Source organism: Myripristis murdjan, chromosome 3 (assembly GCF_902150065.1).
Source record: "Myripristis murdjan chromosome 3, fMyrMur1.1, whole genome shotgun sequence".
NCBI classification, from domain to species: domain Eukaryota; kingdom Metazoa; phylum Chordata; class Actinopteri; order Holocentriformes; family Holocentridae; genus Myripristis; species Myripristis murdjan.
In genome coordinates this window covers 27,133,363-27,143,644 of record NC_043982.1, presented here as the reverse complement: position 1 = coordinate 27,143,644, position 10,282 = coordinate 27,133,363, and the positions used below count along the sequence as shown (strand labels likewise).

General features: G+C 41.8%; 1 protein-coding gene across 3 annotated transcripts in view; it reads left to right on the top strand.

Moving 5' to 3' along the window:
* Positions 1–6,241: 6,241 nt before the first annotated feature.
* Positions 6,242–10,282, top strand: part of cdh8 (cadherin 8) — a 103,277-nt gene continuing 99,236 nt past the window's right edge. For all 3 annotated transcript variants that reach the window (XM_030048493.1, XM_030048491.1, XM_030048492.1), the window contains exon 1: positions 6,242–6,555. In XM_030048493.1, the coding sequence (XP_029904353.1) occupies positions 6,298–6,555 (258 nt within the window). In that variant the 5' untranslated portion in view covers positions 6,242–6,297. The remainder of the gene's footprint in view (positions 6,556–10,282) is intronic.

The following is a 10,282-nucleotide window of genomic DNA, read 5'->3' as shown; positions in this document are numbered from 1 at the left end:
AATAGACAAAAACAGAAGATGCAATATCTAAGCGCAAGACAAACTAGTCCATGCTGTATTCTGAGATAGGTCAAGGTGTTGTGATGATTTGTTATTAAAGAAGGAAATAGACTGCTAGTGGGGCTCAGGCTGATTTAATTATCCAAATAATATGCCTAAAATTTCAACTGATTTCTTTTTTTTTTTTTTTTTTTTTTTTTTTTTTATCAAGAGCTTTCACAAAAGATATGCACTGTTACCAAAAAAATAACGCTGCTTAATTTCAGCAAACTAATGTTGTATGATTCTGTTACAGTTAAATTTCAACAGTGAATCTGTTACAGCAGACGAGGAATTAGATAAGACAGTGACAGCAGGTAGATGTTGCCAGGTTCTCAAAACTAAGTCCATTGTAATAGTTTGTATTGGCAATAATAACAAAACAACACGGTGAGCAACAAAAAGTTTATAGCAAAGTTTAATCTGCAGCAGTTAAGGCCCATTTCAAAAACATGATAACAGTGTTACAAATAAGTATCTCTTTTTTTATTATTTTAATTACATTTTTTATTCATGTATTGCATATTGACTTTCATAGATGCTGTGTGGTCGCCTGTGATTGATGCTGTGCTCAAAGTAGATAGCTTGTCAAGATGAGTAACAAGTGTTGGGTATGACATGACCTACTGAGGGCGAGGAGGGCGGGACTAATGACGCACTTCCTGCCTCAATGAGAACAGTCACATATTGTTGCTTTGACTCCCTGGATTGCTGCAAATGTGTTTTGAGCAAAACCCATACATGGTTGCTTAGTTGCAAGATTTAACAGCTCACCAGGAAATAACTGTGTTTAAATATCCACGTAAGTGTGTGTGGGCATATGGTAATAAAGACCTAACCTTGGACAAATGAACAACAGCACCTAAAAAAGTCAAATAAAATCAAACCGAACAAAAATCTCTATTTAAAAGGCCTAGTGGTAGTGACACGCTGTTGTACTGAGTTTCAGACGGGGAAGACTGTGGCACACACTGCAACAGCTCTGTGATTAATACCACTGACAAAGCAGTAACTAATGATCGATTGAGGATGCCTGGGCTCTAAAGACCATTTCCCCTTCACTTACTTTGCCTTTTTCAAAGCCATCTGATATTTTGATCACCGACAAGGGCCATGTCAGTGGAATTAATCACTGATTTAAAGCTGGAACAGTCTCATTTGCACAAAATTCCACTCAAGGAAGGAGCTGTTGACTGATAAGTTAGTTTCAGATTTGCCTGATGTCAATGGAGTTTTACTGTGCCTTTAAAAGACAGCGCCATAAATAGTATTCATATCAACATTCTTTATAGTGGTATATATCCTTACTTTGTTTATATTATATATGTTCTTGTATTTATATTATGTTGGAGTTTGGCACTTTACTGAGCTAGGTAGTCTGTATGTTTGTATGAAAGGGAGAGAGGGACAGAGAGAAAGAGAAAGGTGTTGAATAGACCTGAAGCACTTGAGTTGCTTGAGTTGAGATCACTGTAACTGGTGATATTAAAGCTTGTGAAATTCACGTTCTTACAATCCCCAGCAGTTCATTTTACACATTTAACTCAGTCCAGACTGTATTGAGTATCTTCCCAGCAACTGTCAATGAAATCTTCACTCACACTGAGTTAAAGTAGCATGGCTCAACATTTACAGCCTAATGTATTATGCAGCAGAAGCTTTTAAAAAAGATGATTGGAGAATTCCCCTCTGAAATGCAGCTGCAACATCAAAGCATGAGTGGGAGGAAAATTAAATGGTACAGAAATAAATAATGGTAGAGTTGATGTCTTTGCTAATTGGGATCTGTGGCACTTGGGTCAAAGGCCTCCACCAGCAGAGCTTAGAAGGAAGAATACCGTTCTCTCCAGTGATAAGGTAAAATAACATGTTACGTGCCGAGACAAACTCTGTTGTTCTCACACTAACTATTAATACGGAATTAAGAGGATATATACCCTTCAAAAGAGCATGCTGGGAGGCGCTGCTCACACTGGACTGTGACATTATTCATAGGAGCAAGAGGAAGCCAAGGCAGTGTTTTAATACTCGGTGGGCTGTATTGATTTTTCATAAGGAGGTTCTCACAATTGAAAAACAGCCATGTGTGCAGGAGTGTATATTGAACTTGACCATCCTCTCCTCCTGCACTAATAAAGGCCAGTTCCCTCGGGCCTGCTACTGCCTGGATGTGCTCAGGCGCAGCAACACAGCTGCGCAAACACTAGAGGGCTCTCTGCATAGATAGTACCCATACACACCACTGTACAGAGCAAGAAGTTTATCTAGACCCACGCACGCATGCATACCCACAACTACACACACAAACACACACACTCATACAGTCTCTCACACATCCGTGCAAAATCTCTCTCTCTCTCTCTCTCTCTCTCTCTCTCTCTCTCTCTCTCTCTTTCGCTCTCTCTCTCGCTCTGTCTCTCTGTCTCACACACACGCTCGGACACGCACACCTATAGCCTACACAAGCTTTTCACTCACTGTACATGCATATAAATTAATTGTCTTTCTGTGCGCAATAGCTCAACACCTCTGTCGCTTCCTCTATACTTCTCTCTCTCAATTCAATTTCAATTCAATTCAATAAGCTTTGAATTGAATGTAGTACATACAATATTGCCAAAGCATTTTTGGACAGACGTGTAACAAACAGTAGTGATATACATAAAATAAAATCTCTCTCTCTCTCACACACACACACACACACACACACACACACACACACACACACACACAGAGAGAGAGAGAGAGAGAGAGAGAGAGAGAGAGAGAGAGAGAGAGAGAGAGAGAGAGTGTCAACTATGCATTGCCCGCTATGATGAACATTGACCTTTCTCTCTCAGAAACTGTACGCAATAATTAGAAGAGCTGTGAAACTCTTTGCCTGTTCCCATTCTCTTCAAAAACTCTATGAACTAAATTCTAAGCAACAAGAAGTGTTTTATTGTTATCAGTAGCTGTATATTCTTTCCGTATATGTTCGAATGGCTTACAAGAATACATACACACCAAAATCACGGAATAATTAAAATATCAAATTAGGAATCCAAAGGTTAGAGGAGTCCATCTCTTTTCACTGTGCAAACAGGGGCCACTGTGCGTCCATCTATTCACCTCTTAAGCGTGTCAAATGACAGTGTAAACGAGCAGGCTCAGTTTCGTTTCACTGAAAGCCTGGCCTACTTCATTTCATTAATAAAGCCGAGAGGTGAGGGCCAACTTATGCGTTGTTGCTTTTACAGAGCAGGGAATTCGCATTCAGTTAAAAAGAAAGAAAAACGAAGCACAATATAATATCAGCACAGACATATGTAATATCTACAAATACAGCCGACAATTTGAAACGATAACCTCTGCGCGTCCGCTCCTTGGCAAAGCGGCATGCATTCATTTGTGCGCCTGTTGACCCGGCTCCTCATCAACCCAATGAGCGCCGTGGAGGGGAGGCTCTCTTCGTCGCCGCACATCTCTCCTCCATCTCTTCCTCACTTTTCCAGTCGGCCAGCAAGCCTGTCGGAGCTCCAACTATAACCCCAGCACTGTCACTCCGGTTTGAGAAAACTGCAGGAAGGATTTCTACTCCCTCGCACCTTTCCGTTGTGTTCATTTTCTCAGCGCTTCGAATGCAACGCGGTGGACTTTTTGCGTATTTTGAGAAGAAAAAAAGAGATAAAAAGGTGAAATGGTGCAGCGGCGGGAGAGGATGCAAGACTCAGTAGTAAGTATTGCCCGCCACCGTGATAAATGAACCTAACAGGTACTACCTGGTTGTTTTGTGCGGGTTGAATAGAGGCTTCTACTACATGCGATAGCTTTTTCTCCGGCGACGGACTGCGTTTTTCACCGCACACTGGTAGGAGCGAGATGACACTGAGCGACAGAGTAAGTCTACATGAAGCTCTGCAACTTAGCTACCTGCTTTATTCACATTTCACTGGCCTCTGTCGCGGTTTAAGCCACATTTAAAGCAGCCTGTGCAAAGCTCATATCCAATAGATGAGTATGTTTGTGCGCTCTGGTGCCACGTTTGATGGATTCAGACTCGACAGAGGCGAAACAATGTCTCCTCCAAGGGTAAAACTTCAGAGTAAAGGCGACATTGAGCAGTCGGGGTTTCTGCTGCAGACTATTGTATGTATTACAGAGGCGTAACAGGCAAGTAGTATTTTAAACTTTGTAGGTTTACCCTCCTTAATGATTTTAATCGTGTTATGAAAATAAAAATAAAACGAATAAGCCCCGGTATGTGGACTGGTTGCGCACCGTGGACAGTTCCTCTCCGGTGCTGGTGCTCTGCTGCCGGCTGAGCCGGGCGGACCGGCTGTTTTGTGCCGAGGAGCTGTTCTACCCCTGTGGTGCTGAAACCGCCTGCTTAGTCACGCAGCCTAATGACTTGGTAGCGCTCGAACATTAAATAGAAATAGAAACATTTAATATCATTTTCCTTAATTGTTGTCATTTGATTTTATATGGGGTTTAGTCACATCATATTTAGAGAGATTTAGATCTTACCCCTTTTCTTTTATTATTATTGTCATAATTTGTGTCTTTCCATTAAAGCAGATCTTGCATATTTCAGTCTCTATAGTTTAGCTGGACAGTGTCATAGTACTTTAACGCCTATCAGTCTATGTTCATGTTGTTTGTATCAGTTATGATGTTGCGTTTGGCTTGAGGTGGAAAATATTGCAGTTTATTGTCCTTGGGCTTGCATAGCAGGACCTACTATGCTATTAGAGCAGATAGCATTAATCACAGTGTGTAGCTGAAGGAAAAAGTTACCAAAACTACCATAATCACAGTGCTTAAAGTTAACAGCTCAGTGCTGTGGTTTGTCCACCTACACCATTTTTTTTTTTAGCTGAGAAAAAATTCAAAGCCAAGCCTTTGTGTTTGTGCTTTCTCCCTGTAACTTTGCTTTTGTGTGCATGCACACAGCGCGTCATTGTGTTACACAGTGAAATGACTAAGTTGGGAAAATGGATGGTAAGATGGTAAGTTGCCACTGTTGTCCATTAAAGGGCGAATTTTATGTAAAGCTCCCTCCTGTTTAGCATTTCTAAAATGTCAGCGTTTCCTTCTTGTATTTTATTTTATTAGCTTTTTTCTCTTTCTTTATTATTATTATTATTATTATTATTATTATTATTATTATTATTATTATCAGTAATAATAATAATTACATACCTGTATTTAATGACATACTTGTCCATGCATGAAACTTCACGAGGGTGTTTATCAAAACGATAGAAATTAAAATAAAAAGAAAACCACAGTTCTAAAATGATATTTCAGTTTGGATTCTGTGTTTTACAGCAAATGTGCCACTTAATACTTGGAATACTACGATATCAATGAGCTGCAGCTGTTGACATTGTAGAGCCTACCTGCAGCCAGTCGCTCTGCTTAAGACTTACATTCCTGTGGCGTACATGTATCTACTGAAGTCATATGTCTGGGAATTTGCTGGAAAACATAGCTTCTATATTGTAGCTACATTTTACCCAAAATTTAATATGGAAACATTAATCATAAGCAACATGTAATTGCTCAAAATCTTTCCAGGATAATCCCTAGAACAACAGATTAAAGCAAGGCAATCTCATGTTGTAGGCTGTATAGCCTTAGAGTACAGACATACCCATTTGTTCAGTTGTAGCAGTGTAATTTGAAAACAAGATTGAAATAAAGGGTCATTGCTACTGCAGATAGATCTCCTGTCATAAGGAAGTGACATCTTGCCTCCTTATCCTAAAATGAGAATTTTTCTGATGTGGCTCTTTATCTTTTCTCATCTCATGATTTGGCTTAACAACAGACTGATCTCCTCTGTGATGTTTGTTCATTCTGGCTGCCTCGTCTGATTTGTTCAAACATTTATTTGACGCTACTTTCCTATCTCCACCTCCATCCAGTTTCCCCACCTCCTGACAACTCCTCACAAGTCTGAAAACCGACTAACACACTGTGATTTCTCCCTTACAGGTCTCCCCCTCGGAATAACGCCAAATGGATGCTGTGCTGAGCTCCTCACCTCCTCACTGTCCACTATGGAGGCATGCCAAACCATGCAAGTGACCTTTATCGCACCATGAACGCAAGCTCCGCTGCTCAAAGAGGACACAAGTAACCTTTCCTTGTTATCTTAGAAGGAGCTGTTGATCTGCAGAGAAGGAGACAAGAGGGAGAGAGCAAGAGAGAGGAGTCTGGTAAAGTAAATAAAAACAAACAAAATAAACAAACAAAACACAATAGGACAGGATGCCAAAACGGTCTGAGGACATGTTCATGGATCTGTGGACTTCCTTGGTGCTGGTGTGGATTACTTGTGTTCCCTATACGTCTATGACTCCTATCACAGACCAGTCCAAAAGTATACAAACTGGTGGGTCGGCAGCAGTGGTGAGCAGTGTTGGCGAAGGACAAAGATTACTGAGCCGAGCCAAGAGAGGATGGGTTTGGAATCAAATGTTTGTGCTGGAGGAATTTTCTGGACCCGATCCAATTCTAGTTGGCAGGGTGAGTGCTGTGATTGTCAGCTTTATATTAAGCTTGCTTATCGTGTGGAAACATTAATTCGGCCATTTGAATGCTCCCTCCAATTTTTTTTTCTACCCATGGGCAGTGGGAGGGTTTTTGGTTGTCAAGGGGAAGGAGAGATATGGGGAAAAGAGAGAGAAAGAGAGGGCGGATCATGAAATGCTTTTTGGAAATAATTAAACTTCCACCAAATAATGGTGGCAATATTTTGCTGCATTAGATGCCCTTGAAATCTGAAATACTGTGTAGCAGCCACACAGGCAAAGCACAGAACGTTACGTTATGTTACTTTTTTTTTTTTTTTTTTTTTTTTTTTGAATCACTATTATCAACTGTCACAGCATATTTACATAAAGGTGGATGTCTTCAGCTGTCCTCTAATACTCAATTTGCTGGACCTGCCCACCTACACTCACTGTTTCCAGTACAAGCGCAAGGATCTTGTTCCTTTCAAAATGTTTTTGTCATGACAAACACTGCTCACAGCCCCAACATGGATGAGAGAGTGTTTTTAGTTGTTGTTTGGTTTTATTTGGGTGCTTTTTTTTCCATTGCGGGTGTATAATGAACAGACCTGCAGGCTAATCCTGCAGCTGAAGGCCACCTGCTCCCTGGCCTGTGTGGAAGTGGTCGGCAGGTTTCAGGGGAGTGGAGGCTGCTGGCCAGCCTGGCCAAAGCAGCTTGTTCACAGCTCATTGCTGGGACTCACCTGGGGAGAGTCAGCCTGGCAGCCACACATACACCCCTCCCTCTTCAACCTCCCCTTCCCCCCTCCTCACCCCTCCCCAGCAAACCCCCTTAATATCACCCAGCCACTCTGGCATGGGCAGAGACACAGGCCGTCAAGCATAATATTTGATCTTGCTCAGTAATAGCTTTTGCAAATATTGTATCGGTAACCATTATTTGATAATTGGTGGGTATGCCTTTCTTGTTTATGGCACACTGACATGCTGCTGCCTTTCGTTTGAAAGCTGTGGTAATTTGACATTATGTATCATTTTTCAGACATGACACCTGAAAGCACTGAAAACAAGAGGCTGTTTTCATTTATGTTGCATTAGAACAAGGAAGTAAAACCCCACTTGTGACCATACTAAATCTTCTCAGCTTCACTTCCTCTTGTTTTCTTTCTATTCCACTCCTTGTCGCATGGCGGTATCAATTAAACATTTGCCACCTTGTGGGATTTGCACCTGTGTTTTCTAAATACCATATGAACACAAAAATGCTGTTAAGTGAGGCATTAATATTGCAGGCGAGTCAATTAGCCAGCCTCTGCTGGATTCTACAATGGCTGCTCATCAGACTGCTGAAACAAACAAATATTCTGCACATTGGAGCCACAATGATGACTGTAGCTGCAGCTCTAAATGCCATGCTGCTCACTTTTGGCACAAGTATGAAATGTACTGTAAAGTGCTATAAGGTGACTGTTACTGTACAAGGACAGGTGGTACAATTTCTGTTTGTGTTCTCAGTTGCAAGGATGCATTTAGTTTGTTGGAACTGCGTACTTACTTCAGACTTGACCAGGGAATTAAATCTTTATCTGTGTTGGTTTCAAAGTTGAATGCAGACCTGTTTGTTGCTCTGGTTTCTACACTTTGGACGAGTAGGACAAGATGTTCTCTCAAGGTCTTATGTTGATGTTTTGCAAACATTTGACTGTGTTGTGGGGTAGTCAAAGGAATATCTATTTTATGGTTCTGAAGGACAGTGCAAGAATGAGGAGGGGACAGTGTGTTGGTGAGGGGGTGGGGTGGCTACATTGGTTGAGGAGGAATGTGGTTCGCCTTCAGGAGGCGGCGATGATGGGTTGCATTCACTGCAAGGTTAAGTGCTCATGAGTATGCCTGGCAGAGCTAAGATAAGTCCTAAGTTAAACCAAGATGGCACAGTATTGGTTTAAGACTATCAATCTCTCTCTCTCTCTGTCCCTCTGTCTCCTTCCCTTACCCTTTCTCTTTATTTCTCACGCTTAATTAAAAAATGAATCAAATGGGAGTGGGAGGTGTGATTCAAATGGGTCATGCAGTTGGTGCATTTTTCCCAGTCTCCTCAAAGTGTGTGTGTGAGTGAGAGCGCCTGTGTCTGTGGTTGTGGGCTGATTATCAAGGAACCCCAGGCCAAGATTGGACTCCATCCATGCCATGGTTTTTATTGCTCAGTACTCTGAGGCTTAATTATATGTGCATCCCTGTCTTGTCTGAGACTGTGTGACTGAGCCCCCCACATTACAGCAACACTGGAAGAGAGAGAGAGAGAGGGAGGGGAGGATTGTGCCATCGATCTTTAACGGTGTGTCATTCTCTGTGTTCCCTCTCAGCAGAGACTATTAGCATAAACACGAGAAAGCAGGTGGGGGGTGGGGGTTTGGTGGTGGTGGTGATGTGGACGAGTGAGAAGGACGGCCACAAGGCGTGACAGCACCTGTCCTTCTTTTGCTGTTCTCTGCAGTGCATCGTTTCTTGACATTGTGATTCACTGAGCGGCGTGTTCGTCAGTCCCCATCAGTCCCGTCGGCATTGGGAAGGCAGACATGCAGTACCTGTTAAAGTGAAGCAGGGGAGACAGCTGTGAAAGCTTGTTGCTCGGCTGTAGCTTAAAACGTACATGGTGTTGGAAGGGATTTTAGGATTACTCATCATGAGCCAGGGAAAGGTTCAGAAATAACCCATCATTAAGAACAGTAATAGGCGAGTAGAGTGTGAAGGTAGATAGGCTTGAATGTATTGCTCACACGAATCGAGCCAGGGGACTTGCTTTCTGCTCATTGTTGACATTGAGTGGGAGATACCACTTCACTGCGTAAAGACTCTTAGATCCAGGGAAAGCAACCAGAGGATAATTTTAGGCAAAAGCAGCTCTTGATTTAACGCTGCACGCCAGCACAGACTTAATAGCGAAAACACAGCCTGGGTTTTCGAATGAAAGGAGAGCACTGAAGTGCTCAAGATTGTAGTAATTATGTTAAAGACGGCTCTGTTGTCCGAAAGGACGGAGTCGCACGTTTTTGTGAGGCCTTACTTTGAAACACCTTTCGTAGTATGATCCATGTTTTCACACTATTTTGCCCATTCACTCACAGCCATTTCAATAATTCAGAGTTACAAAGAACCATCTCATTTGCATCAGTCCATTAAAGGCAAAGCAATGCCGCTGAAAAAAAAAGACAAACAGTGAACAAATTGCTTTGTTTGATGCAAAAGGAAATCAAAATGTGTTTACTTTGCAGTGTGAGGCACATTGATGGTGGTTGTATTACAGTGCACAGTATCTCACAACATCAGACATTAACTCTTCTAGGTTGCTTTGCTTCCTCGCCATCATTTAGCACATTGTTTATGAGAATTGATATTGATGGATTCCAGTCAACTCCACTGTAGCGCAGATACGTTAAATTGACTGATCCCTCATCTCATTGTCCAATACTTTTTATCTGCCACAACATTGTATGTGTTTTTGCACAAAGAGAATTGATAATCATCCATTAATATTCATCAATTCAGACTGAACTACAAGATTGCAGGGACTGACAGTAATAGAGAGAGAAGAAAGCTTTGATTATTTATTCAGCAAAGAAAATGGATATGTCTATAAAAATATATGCGTGTGCGTTTGTGTGTGTGTGTGTGTGTGTGTGTGTGTGTGTGTGTGTGTGTGTGTGTGTGTGTGTGTGTGTGTGTGTGTGTGTGTGTGTGCG